This window comes from Brachyistius frenatus, unplaced genomic scaffold (assembly GCF_029030835.1).
Source record: "Brachyistius frenatus isolate BFR_SWC_R1_liver_20210118 unplaced genomic scaffold, ASM2903083v1 Contig_3, whole genome shotgun sequence".
In the NCBI taxonomy this organism is placed as follows: Eukaryota; Metazoa; Chordata; class Actinopteri; family Embiotocidae; genus Brachyistius; species Brachyistius frenatus.
The window spans coordinates 11,015,044-11,035,961 of NW_027210602.1; the positions used below are offsets into that span (position 1 = coordinate 11,015,044).

The 20,918-nt window shown below is 37.8% G+C and overlaps 1 protein-coding gene across 1 annotated transcript in view; it reads right to left on the reverse strand.

Annotated features, from left to right (window-relative positions):
• Positions 1–1,358: 1,358 nt before the first annotated feature.
• rab27b (RAB27B, member RAS oncogene family) overlaps positions 1,359–20,918 on the reverse strand; it is a 75,097-nt gene continuing 55,537 nt past the window's right edge. Inside the window, exons 2-6 of the mRNA XM_069706500.1 lie at positions 11,787–11,958; positions 8,461–8,549; positions 6,568–6,671; positions 4,786–4,909; positions 1,359–2,863 (exon numbers count right to left, since the gene is read on the reverse strand). Of these exons, the coding sequence (XP_069562601.1) occupies positions 2,677–2,863; positions 4,786–4,909; positions 6,568–6,671; positions 8,461–8,549; positions 11,787–11,939 (657 nt within the window). The 5' untranslated portion in view covers positions 11,940–11,958 and the 3' untranslated portion in view covers positions 1,359–2,676. The remainder of the gene's footprint in view (positions 2,864–4,785; positions 4,910–6,567; positions 6,672–8,460; positions 8,550–11,786; positions 11,959–20,918) is intronic.

Sequence of the window (20,918 nt, forward strand, 5' to 3'; positions counted from 1 at the left end):
TATGGGCCTGAAAGCCATATTTCACTTTGATTATCTATCAAAGATAATCAAAGCAAAGGTCAAAATCTAAAATCAGCTGCACTAAAGATCTGATGACACCTGACTTATATTTGACATATTTCTCAGTTTTCCAAAAATGTGTATCTTTATTATTTCACTATAAGAGACAATTCAAGGCATATATATTGAAAGGATATATTCAATGACCTTCCTTCAATATAGCCTATATCATGTTTGTTCTCTGTAAATTTTGAATTATATTTTAGGCTACACATTACCATTAATTTTGTTTTTCAGTTTATTTGTAGAAAGTTACGCTGACAACACATTTCCAGAACATCAAATTAGCTGACTGGTCCAAAACTCCCACAGACATTATGGGATAATGTGGGATAATGCTTTAAAAGCCAAGGCAGTTTGGAACATTAAGTAAGTATTTTCTCTATTTTACATGTCCCGTGCTGTACCCAGGGCGGCATGGTGGTGCAGTGGTTAGCACTGTCGCCTCACAGCGAGAAGGCTTCGTGTTTGATCCTGGGCCGGGGCCTTTCTGTGTGGAGTTTGCTTGTTCTCCCTGTGCCTGCGTGGGTACTCTCTGGGTACTTTGGCTTCCTCCCACCATCCAAAGACATGCATGTTAGGTTAAGTGATTCTACAAATTGCCCTTAGGTGTGAATGGTCTTTGTTTCGGTCTCTCTATATGTGTTGGCCCTGTGTTGGACTGGCGACCTGTCCGGGGTGAACCCTGCCTTTGCCCAAAGTGAGGTGGGATAGGTGAGCCTCTTCAGGATAAAGTGATTATAGATAATAGATTGGTGGATGCTGTACCCATATTGATCCTAGAATATGAATGATGTCTGCAATCAACCAAGTCTGGAAACATTATGGAGTTTTAATGATGAGTTGCATCAGCAAACTATAACCTGGCAGTGAATTGAAGTAGTTTTGTGGCTGGGGGAAAAGTATTATATAATTATTATAATCAAATGATAAAGTATCATATGTTATATAAGTAATGTGAAATACAAAATAGCCAAACATTGCTGATATAAGTCATGGACATATCTGTTCTAACGTTCTCTTTTTACAAAAAAAATGCCCAGAAGGGTATACTACATTAGCTCGTTTTTGTATGAAGTTGGTTGGGATGATGAAAGAACGGTGCTTAGGACAAAAACTGACTTGAAAAAGAATTGGCACTTTATGCAACAACTCAGCAGCCACAACCTTGAACACAATGAAGTGGCAAGATCTTTAAATCTATCTTTATCTTTAAACCTTGACTGACAATTTAGAAATTGCAGAAACCTTAGAAAATTGTCTTTATTCCAATACAGAGCTGCTTTTAAAAAAAAAAAAAATTAGCATCCCCCTGGTAGCCACTAAATCTAACTAGCCAGCACTGATAGTCTACATTAGTCGCCTTAGCTATAGCTACAGTACCTGCTAATTTAACAACAAAAAAAGAGGTCAGCGATGGTTACTGACCTTGTATGGTCTTGGACAGTAATTTCTGCATGTGCAGTGGGTGCAGATTCTTTTCTGAAAGGTGCATTGTTTGACAGTCGTGTCCAATTTTCAGTTTAGAAGGTACTAATGATTACTATCAAGCGGTCATAAACACAATAATCAACTCTGATTGGTTCAATTATGGAAAATAACAAACCCCAAAGAGGTTATTTACATGGTGTTCTTTGCGTCTCAGGTCTCTCTGTTGAGAATTTTTACTTTCTACAAGTAGAAATTTGAAAATAGGCCTAAATCTTTACAGCTCACTGTGGATCAAGCTATGATGACATATGCTAGCCAAAGAAGCTAAGAGCCAAAATTAGGTAAACAAACAAACATGCTACCAGCTTGATTGACAGCAAAGCCAATTATAAAAAATTATATGGCATTGTCAACCAGACAAAGCTGGTGTGAACACTGAAAGATTACCATATGTGGCTAACACAGGTACAGCATAGGAAACCATGTGAAACAGGGAAAAACTAACATAAAATAGCATTGGTCATATTTACTCACCCAGGTCCAGGAGGAAAAGCTTCAGGAGAGGACCATGACTTAATATACATGATACGGAATAGTAATAAACTCATAAAGAGTTCAACATAACTCTTTATGGAATCAATTAAACATGACATAAAAATGTTCCCCTGTTATGAAGTAATGAATAGAACAACAGATCAGCAGTCCAAATTAAAATTTTAAACATGCCTTTTTGGGTGTTTAGGTCCATTTAAATCATTCAAAGCACTTGCGAGCAGAGAAATTGGAGCTTGCAGAGCTTAATTCCCAGGGTGTATGTTTTCAGTGAGGCACAATTTGTATCTGACAGTGATGAAACTGTCCCCTCCTGTTTTAATTTCCTCCTAAAGGCTAACAGGCTGACACTTTATTACTTTAAATGTCCATTAGAGGGGGATAGAGTTGTTTCATTGTCAGAGTGACAGAAAGTTTGCAAGGATAAAGAAGAATAAAGGGAGCCAAAATATGAGGAAAAGATGGCCAAAGATTTAGTTAGAGTTTAGTTAGAGAGTGAACAGGAGAAGATGAAGAACATGCTACCAAAACTGACAGTGAAGGATGAACTAAAAGAAGGAGGGAATGTGGCTAGAAGAAAGGACAGACGAAAGGGGAGCGCTGACTGGTTGTTGTCCTGAATCATTTCTTGATCTAACATGCACATTTCTTCTCGTTGGGCTGTGCATCAGCAAGCTTTGTGGCCCCATTCCCATTGGCTGGATCAGCAGGTGGTTTGTCAACGCACTGCTCCATCCTCTTCATGACCAGGTCCAACAGCGTTATCACCGCCTTGTCTACCTCCAATCCTGTTGCAGCGCTGGTCTCAAAGTAAGGGATCCTGTAAGGAACAAATGTGTATTTTAAAAAGGTACAAAAAAGAGTAGCTTCACACATCATGACCATTTTTCCAATGCTCCTATCAATTTTAACATTGATTTCCATTTGCTTGAAGTCATATTGTAGAGACATTGATGTAAAAAGTCATATGCAGTATGATCCTTGCAGTGTGGTCCTTGTGCAACTTTAACAAGGACCAAATCATTATGGCCAGATGACCGGATTGAAGCCTCCGCAGTTTGAGGGGTGCCCTTGGTCAGCAGTGTTGACTACTGATGAACCAACAACAGGGTGTTCTGGAATGAGTCCAATCTGCGGCAGCACCAATTCTCATCTTACCTTTTGGTGCCTGATTGAATAGTACACCAGTAAAGCTGTGTTCTGCATCACCTTCAGTACCAAAAGTATATTTGGCAGAGTTGATTAACTAGCTCATCAGTATATAGTATGCATTTAAAAAAATCAAATCAAATTTGCATAATCCTGCTATGTTTGGGTTGGTAAGAGTATAAAGGCAACAGACTCTTAAAACGTGTCTGTGGGAAAACAGTGGGTTTCTACAAACCAAGGTTTGTAGTTAATGTGCAAAATTTGGCCAAATTTGCCAGTATGATTCTACAAGCATTTATACTAATACAAGTAACTGTCAAACAATCTACGACAAGTTGAATGATTAATTCATTGATATAATCATTTCTTAATTCAAATGACCAAAAACCTTTCCAGTTTACTTCATGATTTGATTCTGATGATATATAACTGATAACATGGACTCACTTTAAATCAACACTTTGAGTTCTAACAAATCAATTTCAGACCTTTTATTAACTAAACAGCTAATTATTAGCAAACATAACAGATATATGTTTATTTTGTTGTTTTATTTTGAAAAGACAATTTCCTTTGAAAAAAAACAGTTTCTATGTAGAATGACAAATATGATAAAGATATCTAAGTAAATCAATATCTGGCCTCTTCTGTTTGACATGTACAGCATTGTGAATGTGGAAATAAAACTGAAAATGTCAATTGACGGTTATCTGTAAGTACATTTAGGATCTGGTGATCATATCATATTTATACTCATGAACATTTTTAATTTCACCAAAGAATAAGATCAAATGTTCTACTTCCAGCAACAAAACTTGGTAGGTTGTGGCTGGCTGAAGTGATACCTGATAAATCATTTTTACTTTTTCTATTAGGAAGTAATTTTTTTTGACAAATCCCTGATACGTCATTTGTGCACCCAGGTTTGTCTTGTACTGTTTGTCTGTAATGCTGCATTTTGCCTCACTGCTTGTTTTATAGACAAGCTGTTCTGTGAAATGTGTGAGACTCTTAACAATTTAACAAAGTAATATACATCCGTTTAAAAATAAATCAATGCAAACACTATAAATGTTTAATGATAAAAGTTTAAAAAGTATTGTTTTGACGTGAACTACTGAATGTAGTTAAAGCACTAAAAGGAATGTGTCAGTTTAAGCAAGGAAAGGTCTTAATGAAGTGCTAAAAGCAGCTGAAATTGGCCAAAGCTCAAACGTTTGAAAAGTATTTGTAATTTTAGTTTTTAGTGTAAGTCCGCCAGGTAATTACTTAAAATCTGTCAAAAGCAGTTGACGTGTAAGAGATGACGCCAGTTCAACTGTTAGAGATGAAAGCAGTTCAAGTATAAGAGATGACAGTAGCTGAAGTGTAAAAGATAACGGCAGTTGAAATGTCAGTTGAAGTTAAAGTGTAAGAGACAGTTTGGCAATAGAGAGACAGAGCAACACTATGGTCATTGAATCTTAAGTGAAAATGGAAAAGAGAGGCTCCTGTGGTGAGTTCCCCGATGAACTAGAAGAAACATTATGTTCAGTCATACTTAGCCACAATTAAATATGTGCAACAAATGCGATACATCAAAAATAAACTTGCCCGTATTTATCAGCCAGCTCCTTGGCCTGTTTCTCCTGGACTTCCCGTTGGTCGGCCAAGTCCGCTTTGTTTCCTACCAAAACGATATCAGGGTTCTCACAGTATGCGTTGGCCTGTAGCTGGCCTAAAAACGAAAACAAATAAACAAAAACAAAATAACATGGCCAAAATGTAATACTTAAAAAACAAAACCTATTTACATGCCTGAAAATCTGTGAGGTGCACGAGGGGAACGTTTGTAAGAGAGAAAAAAGTTTTTATTCATTGTTCTTTTATTTCTCCAACTTCCTTTAAGTTATCTGCAGATTCGATAACAACTTTCAAGTTATCTGTAGACTTTTGAGCAAGACTATACTTCGGTGAAATGTTTTGATAGCTGAAGATGTAGCAGAAGACAATCCAAAGCTGAAACAAGGGGCCCTATTTTCATCTGCCGAGGTGCAGCGCATTGTGTGCCCGGAAGCTCAGGTGCACCAAAGGCATAAGTGGGTTTGGCCAATTTTGCATTTCGGTGCAGTGGAAAAATAGAACTCGATAGTTAGAAGGTGTGTCATAGCCGTCATGGCCAATCAAATCAGCTCCTCCCATTCCCTTTAAGACCAGTGGGATGCAGTGGAATGTCCGTTTCTTATTAATGAATAAGGTGTAGACCAGCACTGTCATCCAAACTTTAGGTTGGAGAAATTACTTGTCTGGAGGTTCAGGCTTGAATCACCGAATTTATGGTCCTAAGACTTGGCCTCCACGATCTAATCATGTTAAAATGGCTGCTGAAGAGGTAACTAATATCATAAATAACTCTTTTCCCGGTATTATGAGAACTGCTGCCCAGTGTAAGAAGCAGTTCATGATACAAGACAAAAACCTGTATCTTATAGATGCAAAACACTGGCAATTAAATGACAAAGTGAACAAAGAACACTCCACTATAGTGAAAGCGGGTGCTGGAAAGATATTAAGGAGTGCCAATATGTAAATTAGGTTAGCTCCCCAAGTAATTCATGTACAGTATTACCAAAACTGATAAAGAGCAATGTGCTCCAAACGTCACTGATGTTGTGGTGTAATAAATGAACTGTATGCTTTGAGTGTGCCTAACTCATTTTCAAATCATTATTTAAATGACCTAAGTTGCTGTGAGTAAATTGCCCAGACTCGTTTTTGGGTAAGTTTCACACTCTGAGGTCTTGCATCACTGGCGAGATAACTAAACCAGATGAGTAGATGAGAATACTTTTGAATTGTTACCCCTTTAGGTGTCATTTAATTGCAATTCATTTGTAGTTAAGTTTTATATTTTATGGATAAGATTCTCTATTGCATCATTAAGTGCGCCAACTGCCTGATTCACATCCAAGTCAATGAACAAGAGTCAGATAAAGTTTTCATATGATAAACTGAATTGGAAGGTTGCATTAAAAAATATATTGTTTTAATTATTTATTTAAGTGGATTAAATACATAGGACATCCACCAAACCTGTCTGCGGTACTTTGGATAGGTCTGTTCATGTGGTCTCTTGGCCACTGGCAAGTGGCCCAGGTGCAAGTTCAACTCAAAATTGACAACAGTTGTACTGCACTGGCAAATCTTCAGCAACACACCCCATGTTGCGCTGCTCCATCTATATTGCCGCAGCCGGGTTGACTTTGGTCTACAAAAATTGCAAATAAGGGGAGGTGCGGAACAACGCCCCTTACCCTGCACCAAAATACCACTGCACTTGGATTTCTGCTGTGTCTGCGCTGGGTATGAAAATTTGGCCCCAAGCAGTTAACATACTCATCCAGTTTCTGACGTTGAGAAAGCTCTGCTGGCTGGTGAGATCAAACATAAGCAGGAACCCCATGGCGTCCCTAAAGAATGCCGTTGTTAGACTGCGGAACCTGAAAAACAAATAGCAAAGGTAAAAAAAAAAAAAAAAAAAGAAGATGGTTTAATCACCGTCCCACTAAGAACATATATTATCTGAAGCTGTAAGTTACAGAGCAACATTACCATTAATTTGTGTTAAGTGAATACAAGTACAATTTCACTCACTATTAACTGTGGTTTTGGTAATCCTGAAGGAGATATTGGACTCTTAGATACTAAATGCATCACTACATTTACCAGCTACATTGCTGTCTTTGCTTGCCTGCTGTTTGGCACTGAGTAGGTTTACAGTGGCTTTTAAGATCTTTTTCTTTAAATACAACTTGGCCAAAAATTACACTACGAGAGCAGAGAGAGTGAACCAAAACAGCTGGACAGCTAAACAAATAGCTGAAATTTGCCAAGCTACTATAGCCTACTAAAATGAGTGACAGCAGTAACACATAACAGTTTTCAGAAAACAAAGTACTGAAAACATAGTGCACACAACCTCCCGAACAGTGAACAACAACCCCATTATTAGCATTAGTATTTAGCAAAGAGTTAGATTTGCTCAGGAGTTTGCTGGTGTTGACCAGAAAAGAGATGTTTTATTTATGGATGTTATATTTCAATTTGTCAGATGACTAGACACAAAAGTTGAAATAAATGCGAGTGTTGCTTTGTGTTTGCTAGAAGTGCTATATGCTAGATGTAACTGTGTTCAGAACAAACGCAAAGTGAAATTTGCCTCACTACTTACGTGAGTACGGCCACGCAAGTTAAATATTTTCAATCCGCACAGATGCAAATTTGCATCCCTTTCCATCAACTGGTGCCAATTCACTGACAATCACGTCTTTGCATTGTATGTAATCACTGTAATTGCTGTAATGATTTGCTTCGCGTTTGGTCTGAACACACCATAACTCAACAACTTGGCTATACCACAATTTTAAAGCTGCCCCCAAGTGGCCATATAAATATGTTATTTCAGACCTTAATGTGTGATACTATCTTTCACAAAACACTAACAAGCAGAGAAACACAGACTTTGAGATAATGCAGAACACGATGTTCTTGTGTTTCAGATACATGGGCCAGACATGGCCATCAAACAGGCCAGGGGGGTCTGGTACCGTGTAGTTCATGGATCCTATTACTTGGCTTTTAATAGGGCCAATGCAAATCAGAGTCAATCACAGAAATGATAGCCTAAATGAAGACAGTGTACATAAAGTAGATGTGTGCTGCTTATTCTACCAACACTACAGAGTAATGGGTCTTCCCCAGTTGATCTGCATGTTTTGCAGCATGCTGGGCTTCTGAGTGTGACACCAGCAAGTGTCAATAACTTATTAGCAAATATTTAATAAGCAACCAATCAGAATAAAGCAGCAGATATCAGGGGTGTTTCCTAAGCAAACTGTGTGATGAACAGATCTTACAGGTGGAGTAATGGCTTCATATGTGTGTATGATCATTAGGATCACTTTATGAAAACAGGAATGTGTTCTGTTACACTGATCCAAACAAACACAGATAAAATTATATAACTAACACTGACTCATTTAGCAGTGAGTCATCAGGCCTTTATAAACTGAATCAACAGATCGAGGTCGGGTCCAATTAAAGGCCACAAACGCACACACTCACACACACTCTACATGACTGACACATGCCCTCATAAATACAGATCTGTTGTTTTGCCTTCCAACCATTCATAATGGTAATACATGCAATGGCTTTCATTGGTTTCCAATCATTATCTTTTACTTCTATTACAAAAAAGACACAATTATAATAGGATTAGCAGCCCACCTCTCCTGTCCAGCTGTATCCCAGAGCTGAAGGTGAACCTTGAAGGTTTTTCCTGTGGTCGTCCCATTGGAGTTAGTAGCTGTATAGGCCTAAGGAGATAGAAAGAACATGATTTTAGGTGTGAAAGACTCTTGGTTACAGAGCAAATGACTGGCTTTGTACACTTCATATACAAATGTAACTATTTATAATATATATTATATAATACATTTCAGCGCAACAGAATAGAATTAAAAATCTCAAAAAACTACTGCCTTTTGTATGACCCCAGAGCAGTATCAACACCTCTTTAACACAGTCTCAACAAATTGAAGGTTGTATGTATCGATGGGTATTAGATAGTGTTTGTTTTAGCTGGGTGAAACTAAATGCACTGGCGACTAAGCATGTGTATTCATCACATTGTTGAAGACAGCATATTTTTTGTGTACAATCACATTTAAGGAGATGTAAACTTGGACCTTAGTAGACCTCACTAGACAACCTTCAACATAACTTTCCACCCTTAAAATATTTTATAATGTAATTAAAATATTAAGGCTTTCATATCTACTCATGCCATCTGAAAACACACTACATTGGACTTGGGCAAAATATCAAATATATTTGATGAATTAAAAATTTTGTTTTTGTATGATGTACATTTCTGCATGCATTGTCTATGGTTTTCCTGGCAACAGTATGATAAATGTCTACGGTTGTGAAATCCTTCCTCATTGTTTTCTATCATGACCGTGCAGTGTTTCAGCATCTGATAAGCCATTAAATTCACAGATCTTTTCCTGAAACTGAACTTCCAAGATTGTGTTTTATCTGGTATGTGAAGAAATATGTGCCAACTTATGCAGCTTCTCCATTTTTGTACTTCTCCGTTGCTTCAGATTGTGAATATCTATGAGAAACACCAACACATCTGGACAGTGCTCTTGACCATGTAATAATGAACTCTTGTATGCTGCAGCTGGTTTTGTTTGTGTCTCCACAGGAAGCCTCTGGCATGATTCGCACCTCTGACTCTCCCAGATGAGACACTGTCAATTTCTCTGACACTCCGAAGGCTGAGTTTACATGGATCATGCTCACAGCAGTTAGGTTAGACACTGAGGTTGTTCGGTTTTCCAGGTGATAACTGACATCCATTTAAGTAGAAAATGTTAATACTTGTTCGTACATTTGACAGTTTGAGTCCTCTACGCTGAGCCAAAACATCATGAGCAACTGGCTAACATGCTGTTGGTGCCCCTACATGATTAAGCATTGTCCTTAGTTAAAAGGTTGGAAACGACTGCTTTGACTCAGCTTTGTCAAATACAGGCATACACCAATGAGCCAAAATGTTATGACCACCCCTGTTTACTAAGATGTTGGACCTTCACGTTCTGCCAGAACGTGAAGTTACGGACCAAGATACAGACTCTGAAGGTGCCCTGCATTATTCTGACCAAGATATTACAGGTAGACCCAATAGGTCCTGTAAAATGTGAGCTGAAGCCACTGTGGATTAGACTTGTTCCAGAATATCAAACAACACCTTGCTCTTAGACTGGTGGTTTGGTTATGAGGTTGAGTTTTGCAGGACCATGGCACTGCATTTTGGCACTTCACCTTCTGCAATTCCTTTCTTTTCTTTGCCAAATATATTCACATTCACAAGTGACTTCAAAAATGATCCTGACAAAGCAAACCTCAGATCTTCAGGAGGGTAGTTCCAAAGTTGAGAAGCCCTGACTGCAAAAGCCTTATCAGACCTTTGGTCTTGAGCCAAGACTCAGCAGGGATTTAGACCCCAAAAAAGCCCAGCATTAACAAAATTAAGAAATGATGCTTTGGTGGGGATCTAATGTTTAAGGTAAAACATGATATCTAATCCAGGAAAAATATTTAGATCAACAAAAGTATGTGTTTAAACTGTGTGCAATAGTCATACAAGATTGTATTACGCTGGTAAGTTATCATAGCAGTAAGTAGTACTTTTTTATTAGTATCTTTTTCACAACAACCGTGAGGTAAACATTTGAAATATAGGTCATGTTACATACTAGAAGGCACCTTGATGGATGGTGCGAGCTGTGGAATAAAGTGAACCTCTATAAATTTTGTTTTGCAGGAGCTTCCTGCATTGACACCCCTGCTATATTGCCAGACTTGGAGACGAGCAGCAATAACACTTGGAGCCAGCACATTAGGTTCTTAAAACCAAATCAGCAAAGTCTTAAAATCAGCTGACAAGTAATCAGGGAACAGGGACAAGACAAGGCTAATCTACTCATGCCGTTGTAAATTTGTTAACAGTTGAGCAGTTGCATTCTGTACCAAATAAAGGCATGAGATACTTTTTGACGTGAAAAATAGGGGTCGGGTCTATTTTATAAATGATGCAGCTGAGATGCACGTCTTAGCAGGCAGTGTGGTGGCTCTCATCCATTAATATGGACGACGAAATGAACAGTAATAGGTAACGCACACGGCATGCAAGCAGTGTGTTACAGGCCAAAGTCAGAGGCTGCAAAGCCTAGGTAATCCTAATTTAGAACAGAACAGAAATTATTTATATTTTAAATACAAATAAATATTGTTTTGGAAGCCACAACAGTTTCACTTCACAAATTCAGTATTTAAACTCAATAATATCTCAAAGGTAATGAATTTAAAATGTCTGAATAAATAAAAAATAGATGACATCAAAATACTGAGTGAAGTGTAAAGAGAATGACCATGGAAATCAAACAGCACCTACATTTTAAATAATTTATAAAATTTTATATGCATGCCAAACAAAGAAAAACAGTTAGTCTAAATACAGCTTTTGTCTTAGCTTGTTCATAATAATTTGCAATTGGCCAGTGTGCTGTGTTTGTGTTAAACATACTGGTGGTGGATGGAATACTGTGAGCAAAACTGAAAAATACATTGCTTTTCAACATGTTTATTTCTCTCCAAAAAAATTTTTTTTATTTTTTTTTATTGATTGACAGCATATACACAATCATCTGGATCTGACCGAAATTAGATTCTATGTATAAATTAAAATAACTTGACTGTGACTCAGCTCAGCAGCCAAGGTGGGAGAAAAGCAGCAGAAAATCCAGACTTGGCCTGACCGAAAATGGCTGAATAAATACCATGGTAACTATGGTAACCAAGTCTCTATCACCTGCGTAAGGTGTACCAGAAAACTGATTGAAAAATTGAGATTAACCTGTTGATGAATTAAATGTTATTCCAAAACTACAAAGCCTAGAATAATTATCTACAAACATACTGCTAGCAATATTCACACATTTCCCTCATTTTGTTTCTAAAAATTATAAGAGTTGGGAACTCACCACTCTCTTTTCCCTGAAGTCAATTCCAACGGTGGTGATGAATTTGGGGTTGAATTTGTTGTCGGTGTATCGGTACAGGAACGTGGTCTTCCCCACACCGGAGTCCCCCAGGGCAAGGAGCTTTATAAGGTAATCATAATCCCCATCAGTCATAGTGATGTCCGCAATAAACCTGTAGAAGAGAGATATGTATGGTCACATGCAGATGCACATTTATTAACTTTAAGTTCAAGTTTGAGCTTCCATGGGTATTCAGGGTGCGTGTGAAAAATAGCAAATGACATGAATGATGAAATAAGTCACCGGATAGAAAACATACTTTGTAAGAGAAATGACATGGTGTGTGCCTGTGGGTGTGTTCTACGCACTGCCATGTTGAATTATGGTAGCAGGAATCACAGGGTCATGCTGACCAAAACATTACTTTCTGGGAAAATAGTAACTTTGAGTGTGTTTGTGTGAGAACATGATTGCTGGTGAGAGAGTGCCTGTGGATATGAGAAAGCAGAAGAGACAGTGTGAAAATGCAGTTCAACAAAAGAAGAGCACAGAAACAAACCTATACCGTGCATTCACAAATAGAAATGTATTAAAAATATTGATTTATAATGTGCACAAAACATGTTTTTTATTCAATTGTATTTATTTTGAGTAGTGAAACACGAAAAAATGCTGCAGCAAGAGTACTGACAGGATTTAGCAAGACCCCCCTCTCTAGCTTTAAGGTTGGACTTAAAACTTTCAGATTTGATAAAGTTTGTAGTTAGGGCTGTCACGGGTGACGCTGAACCATCCCTTTGTTATGCTGTTGTAGGCCTTAGCTGCTGGGGGATCTCATGATGCACTGAGCTCTTTTCCTCTCTCTCTCTCTTTCACTTTCTATGCACTTAGATGGCATCATTACATTAACCATTAACTTCATGCTTTCTCTCTCCACTAGGGGATGATGCCCCTGACAACACAGCTTCCAGGATTACTGAGACCCCCCCCCCCTCCCACCATCACCACCACCACCACGTTAAGGTGTTGATTCTCAGAGGGGGCCAAGCACTTTTATGGCTTTTTCTATGCTGATGATACCAATTTGTATACCATCACCAGATTACGAATTTAAACTTGTTTAAATTATTTTTAACTCCAAAGAGACCTAATGTATATATTTTACATGGGCGTGTACCAAACAGATCTAAATGATAGTCCCACAAAAACGCCTGCTCAAAAAAAAAAAAAAAAAAACATTTTGTTTGGTATTTTACTGAAACAGAGATGGTTTCTCTTGAAAACAGAAACCCATTATACAATCCATCTACATTTGATTATGGAGATTAAGTGTTGTGTATGTGAATGCAAACACTGCTACCTTTAAAATTTTGGATGCTGCCTAGGAATGTGGTTTTCATGTGAAATTCTTTAATATGATGTATGAAGTGTTTGTGTATCTAGTGAGTTGTAGTCTGGGGACTGTGTGCCTCAAGGCTAAATTTGGTATATTTAGAGAGGATCATAAGACTAATTCAGTCAGCTGAGCAGAAACATTTCTGCTCATCTGACTGAAATGTCACACTGCGCTTTATCGCAGGACTCTGCTCTCCTTAGAATAGCCTCTCTGTGAGTACAGAGACAATCAAAAGTAGCCTATAACACCATCCACCAGTCCAATTGAAGTAACGCTCCACTGGTGTTAATTTTATTCAGTGAGCAATAAAATTATATTATTATAATAAAAGAAAATAATCTCTAAAAAAATCTTTGTAATTGAGAATTCCTCATTTTCTTTTCTTGTGGAGAAACGTTGTACCACAGATTGACCTTTTTTTTTTTTTTTCTCTTGCTCACACTTTTAGCATCTGTCAATCCTGGTTATGATGATGGCCTCTGTAAATGCGAGGTTGGGGGTGCACACTTGGGAGGAGTTGAGTTTATTGATCTGTTGTCATTAGAGTGAAACCAGAACTGTTCACTGTGTGAGCAGTCGTGATTTCATTGGTCAATTGTTTAGATGGGAAAAGGAATTATTTGAACTACTTAATCATGAAGATAATAGTGCCTCCTGCTCTCTGCACATCACAGTACTACTTAACATTCACATGCAATAGGAGCAGTCTCAGAACTGTTTGATTGACCCTCATATAGGAAGTACTAGCTTAAACTGTTCATCTTTACTGTTCCCCCTTTCTCTAATCCCTTTCAAAATGTTGTTTTTGGATGCATCAGAGAGCTGTGTCAGTAGAAGTCGCTCTATAAATCCACTGTACAGGATCTTCTCAACACCAAACAACAGACACAGTTAGCAACTATTTAGTATAGCAGTTAAACAAACAGATATTTCTCAAGAGTTAGTTGCTCCATAACTGGTGCATGTCAGTAAGTTACTACTCATATTCACTAGCAATTTAAAAGTTGATGCCGTGTCAATGTGGTGATGATACATCATGTTGTCTACTGCCAAAGTGGCCAAAAAACCCCTGTTACTCTCGATTTAAAATTCGTTATTTGAGCAAATTCACCACCAATACGCTTCTGCAGCTCTTGTTGGATAGCCAATATTCCCTAAGATACACTAAGATAGCCTGAACATGCCTTCAATAATCAGCACCTAACTGTGTCATTTATATAGGGTTTCCTTTGAGAGGCAGAAGAATATTGACTGAGTTGCTGGTTTTCTAATGCAGTCTAATGCAACAGTCTAGCAATAAATCCTACCTAAATTAAGGCTATTATGTTTGGATTTTTTATAATTGTTTTAAATAAGGGTAAAGTCAATTTCATGGCCATTTATAGTGAGAAGTGATTCTAATATCTGGTCTTCCTCATTGATATGAATAAGATTCATTACAGGTCAGTTCAATTACACAGTTTCTGTTAAGTGGACCTAATCAAATTAAAATTTGCTGCACATCTGATAACAGAAATATATATTTTTAAAAGACAAAGATATTGGTTCGAGGCTTTGTTACATTCAGGGTGTGGGGACATTCTATCTCAATAACAAGCTAGTGCAATACCATAAAACACACAGAGACATTAAAAATGTATGAGCAATTACACAACAGGAGGAGGAGGAAACAAACTAAAATAAATGGCAAGAGAGAGGGAAAGACTATGAGGACACATCAGGCAGGTATGAGGACACATCATCGGTGTCACTATCAAAGATTCTATTACGAAGTTGTGTTCAAATCCTTCAAATCTGCATGATAACAACAGACTGCTTTCAGTCAGACTGATACACAAAAAAGTCTGCAGCTTCATAACCAATACAGTTGTATACTTTTAGACTACACATGAAAAGGCCTTTGTAGTGACGTATCTGTACAGTTCTACAACCACAGACAAGCATATTCTATTTTTTTTTATTCTGGAAATTGTCTTGAATATTTGAAAGCTGTAATTTTTTAAGAATTAAATCCAATTTCATTGTAAATTAAGGGGCAGTAGTGAGTCACGGTAGTATCCAAGCAGTCTGTTCTCAGTTCAGTGTAACGCTGAAATCTGTGACCCATCAGATATGTTACCAACTGTTGGCTGGTTAGGTTGGCCAGGTTTAGGAATGAGGAGTGAGGGTAAGACTCTCAGGGCAGGTCACAGAATCTGATGTGGAACAGATCACTGTGTAACACCAGTTGCTCTAGATAGCAGGAAAGCACTTTGCATTTCAGCTCTGCCGCCTTTCCTATGTCTGTCTGTGTGTGTGCGTGCGTGCGTGTGTGTGTGTGTGGGAATAGGAAACCGTGTGAAATGCTTTGAGACCATTAAAGGGATAATTTGCCATTTTGTAGATGGACTAAAAATGGGGGCAGCACAGTGGTGCAGTGGTTAGCATTGTCGCCTCACAGCAAAAAGGTTTTGGGTTGGAATCCGGGCCTGGGCCTTTCTGTGCGGAGTTTGCATGTTCTCCCTGTGCCTGCGTGGGTTCTCTCCGGGTACTCTCACTTCCTCTCACCATCCAAAAATGTGCAGGGAAGTGTTGGCCCTGTGATAGACTGGCGACCTGTCCAGGGTGTACCATTGGACCGGACCGCATACAGCAACAGAACTAAAAAGAAAGAACAACTGATGGAAACGTAACAAAGGAAGTGATCAAGACTGACCAGACTGCATGTTTACAAAAGGCCTGTCTCACCTAGCCGGGTGTTACCAGAGCCAAATTCCCTGCATGAATAATATGGGTTTAGGTACACTGCAATGTGTCGTTGCATCCCACAGGGGGTGGACCGCGGGTTAATTTTGAAACTATTGGAGCAGCCTTTAACCAATCAGAATTGACCACCATATGCGGAGAGACTCTAACACCGCTGCAACTAGATCTAGAAAAGAATTTGACCCCAGCATCACCACACTTAGCCTTGACACTCGTCACTACCCTTCAGAGTGGCCGAGCAAACGTTAATGCTTACAGCCTTTCGAGACTATAATTGCAAACTGAAGCTGTGCTCTACAGTGTAGCAAAACCAGGCGAGGTCTCAACAGAAAAAATAAATAAAGTTGACTGATACCAAAAGTTCACATCTTTATCTCCAAAGAGTGCTCATTGTTGGTTTCTTTGAATCATGAAAAACAACTTCTAACATTTTCTAAGAAGTTTATGTCCTGTGTGGAGATCTTTCATATCTCCTGTTCATATATGTTATGATTTATAACATTACATATTACTATCATATCTTATTAACACATCTAACATAGCATAGCATACTACTATAGCAGCTTATATATTTTTACCCTGTTGTGACACTATGGAAATAACATGGCAGAGTTGAACTCTATATACTCCCTATTAGTCACAGATAAACTAGTCACAGGTGAGCTGTCCGTAAACACCATAAAGGTGACTTGTGGCAAGACTGAACCCTATACACTTCCTGCAAGTTACAAACATGTTTTGATAAACAACACTAAATGTTATTTATGATATAAGTGAAACCAGCTGGATCTATGTGCTCAGCACTTATCCATATATGGACCTATGTATGGATTCTGTGAAATAACATCAGCCCACTTCTGTGCAAAGTGAGAGTATAAAAACTGTATTTGTGTTTGTATATGTGGTAGAACTTCATTGCTTAGCGCAGTGATGAACTTCTCCCCATGCGCATGTGTAAATAAAGAATTCTTGTGTATTGATCTTTGACTCCATCCTCATCTGTGACCTGTCTCCCGAAATTGACCACCACACCTGCATCTGACATTAGCCATCAAGATGGCAGATCAGTCATATGTATTTCATTTGTTTTGTGATGGTTCACTTTGAAAGGCAATCATGCTTAATGAGTGGAGAAAACAAACAGCTACTGGAGAAAGGCTCAGTAATATTCTCTAATATAGTAAAAATAATTAAATCACCAATCTCATTGGTTCTTTATTGCAGTACTTCAGTATGAAGTTGAAGTACAACATGGTCTGATAAAGTACAAAATATACATGTAGTGTTGCTTTGTTTTCTCTGGTCAGCAAGTTAAATCCTACACTGAACTACACATTATTTCCGACACCACAGCAATCTCATTTTTCACAGAGCAGCATAAATACACCTGACAGACCCGGAGTGTAGTTTCCATCATTCGATTCCATGTTGCTCTAAACACACACTGATTTATTACACACTATGCAGAGTGAGAAGAAGAAGAAAACTGTGTGAAGCACTACAGAATGTTTGCAGCAATGAAATCCAAATATGACTCCATTACGAGATGAGATTTCAAATTGAACAAGCTGATTTCACTGCAAAGGTGGATAGATAATGTAAGAAAAAACTGAATGTCCCATAACTTATTTGCTTAACAATCTATAAACTACGTGATCAACAGTCCATAACCAACGTGATCAACAGTCCATAACCTACGTGATCAACATGTCTGGGTGTTATATTTGACTGTGACTTGAGCCTGTACCTACATTTAAAGGAATTAATCCAGTCATGTTTTTATTACCTAAGGAATATCTCCAAAATTGCTATTTATTATTATTAAATAACATAGTGTTACATTTGCCTTTAAATCGTTGCGCCCTGATTATTGTAATGCCTCGTTAGCACTCCCAGGGTTTTACAAATTAATTCAGTTATACTAATCCTGAGTGATAGCACAGGCCACAACAAAGCAACAAATCTCAGCTTCATTGCAAAGGCTGCCAATCTTTTAAACCATTTGTTCTGCTACGAGGCCTCAGTTTGGGTCCAGGTTAACCAAATTTCTCCAGTCATACTAACAGTGGTGATTAGAGAAAAATGATAATGTTAGCATATTAAAATATTGACAAAGACAATGCTAACATGCTGATTTCTTTAGCAGGTATAATGTTAACAGTTTTAGCACACAATTCGCAATTGATTAGAATGTTATTAGTTTTGACGCCACGTGGTCATAAAAATTATTGCCTGATGATCGCGCAAGAGATGAAATATAATGGGTCAGTAAAGTGATTACAGTTCATCCTAAAGATGATTTTGCCTTTGTTCTATTTTCAATTTCATATGGGTTTACATGATTTGGAAATCATCACAAACTGTTTTTATTTACATTCTATGCAGCGTCTCAACTTTTTTGGAAACAGGATGGTAAACAATTCAAAAAATTATTCTGAATTACCAGGATATCGGTAGGGAAGAAGTATCCCAACCCAAAATGAATCATATTAGAAAATAGTATGAAGGGGACAGGGTAAAAAACACAATCATCCACGGCATTAAAAGAAAAATATTTTTGAGTCAGTATTAGAGATTTATACTTAGAAAAAAAGGCAAAGAAACACTGGCCTTTACTTTGTGTTACTCGTTATCTGCTGATTACAAAAGAGGTGTTTTATATTTGGGGTTCATTAGATCGTTATACATATTGTGGCCTTGATCCTTTAATTAAATCAATAAATAATAAATTTTAGTTTAATACACTTTAATCCAAATCCAATTTAGTGAGTTTCAAATTAGATTTAGTCACATTAGAGCAGATGGCTCTGCACAAAACACTGGACTGTGTGTAGAGTTTAGAGCTGCATAACAGCATGGTAGTTTTCACAGTTTATATGACAAGAGGCAAACTGTAGGTGACACAACAGCATACAAGTTAAAGGTTTTAGCAAAATTACTAAAGTGTATTTTGGCCAAGTTTTTGTAAATTTAACAATACAGGTTTGTGCAGAGAATATTCCAGGAAAAGATATAGTTTTTTTGCAAAAATTTCCATTAGGCCTTTACTACTGAAAGCAACCTCTCCTGTATTAACTATTTATCAACACCAACAGAATTTATGTGTCTTCTGATTGAAAATGCCCACTGCAGTTTGAGGCTCACTGCAAATGATGACAGATTATTTAACATTTATGTTTTGAAGGCTCCTCAAAGCCCCAAAGCATCAGATACATTTTGTTAACAGAGTGTCACATCTCTGCAAATTGAATGAAAAATCTTTTTTCTCTGACTAATGTCTGGTCACAGCAGCAGGTAAAAGATTTTCTCACAAGGGTAAACCAACTGAGCCAAAGGTATTAAATGTTAAAGGTTTCCTAAACACAATAATTTTGCCTACAATTAAAATTATTTCAATTTGATCAGCTGTCAGTACTTAACAGATACACAATGATAAAGACACATTGCAGTTACTACCAAAAAAAGCATTAAGGTATCCATTGATTAAATATATTTACCTTGTGCCCTCTCAAACTGTAGTTTAAAAATGTTTGTTGCCAAATAATCTATTAGCTGTAAAAGGTCAGCAATCACTTGTCAGAGACCTTTACGTTTCATTGTAATGGCCTCCAAATCATCCTAAATAGATCAGATGAATAATTTGTTTTCCATCTGTCCTGTGGACTCTGTTGAAGGCCTTTGCTGCTGTTACCGATCTATTCTCTGGAGTCAGCAATCAATAACTGCTAACAGATTAAGATTGACCCTTGATAATTGAATTTGCCAAAACGTCCTCCTGGGTTACCACTTAAATCGTCCACAACCTTTCAGCATTTCAGACCCACTTAGCAAAACAGTGAGACACATCTTATCTGACAAGTTAACCAGTGGGTACCAGTGGGTTATTCCAAAACCCTTATACATCTTATGGCTGTTCTAACATAAATTGGCCATCTTCTTTATCTTCATCTATAAGTATACAAATAAGTTATATAATAACTACAAAAGCTTTGGTACATGTATGAATGTGCTTGATAACTCAAGTGCATACTGATCTGTTGGCTCTGTTGAATGTCTGGTAGGGTAAGTAAAGTATTTTCTGAACCCCGAACCGGATAAGACGCCACACTTGACAGACCTTGCCATGAAACATGTCTTCAGGATTTTAGATAGGTCTGTTAATTTGCGCTCTTGCCCACTGAAGCCACAAAAACAGCTCTCCACCAGCTGTTCTGGACTTGGACATGGTCTGAGCCAACAAACGCGCAAGCCGAAACAAGGTGCAACAAAAAAATGCACTTCACTGGCACATCATCAACGACGCACCCCCTATTGCACCGTTCCGCCCATCTCGGCGTGGCCAGGGCTACCTTGGTCTATGAAAATTGCAAATATTTTGTAGTGTCGCAAGGAGCTTTTTTCTGTGCTTGTGCCGCACCAAAATAACACTGCACCTGGATTTGCCCTGCACTGGTTATGAAAATAAAGCCCCTAATGTTCATTGCTAGAGAAGAAGTTAGGAGATACTCAAAGTCATCCTCTGGAAACAACAAATGTCTATACAGAGTGTCACAGCAATGCATCCAATAGTTGTTTAGATATTTTAGTCTAGACCAAAAAAGTCAACCATATTTCTATTAAAATCAATCAACCATTATCTATAGTACTGCTACAGTATATGGATGGCTTTGTACTCAAAATATAATGACATGAGCCAAAGAATCACATCCTATAATAAATGTAAGGTGTTACCAGGTGTATTACATCCTTAAAGAAGCCGATAAAATGATAATTACCATCTAAATCAATATGTTCTGCTGTTCTGTCAATTTCCATTTGCTCATGGTCTGGTATGTCTTGGCTGTCATACAGGAAGTGATGGTTTTTAACATTTCTTGGTTTCTTTCCAAATAGAAGAAATAAACTGCAAAACAGATAATGAAAAGACAAAGAAGACGTCGCAGATTGAAATATGCAGGACAAAACAAGCCCGCAGCAAAGACATCAGAAAT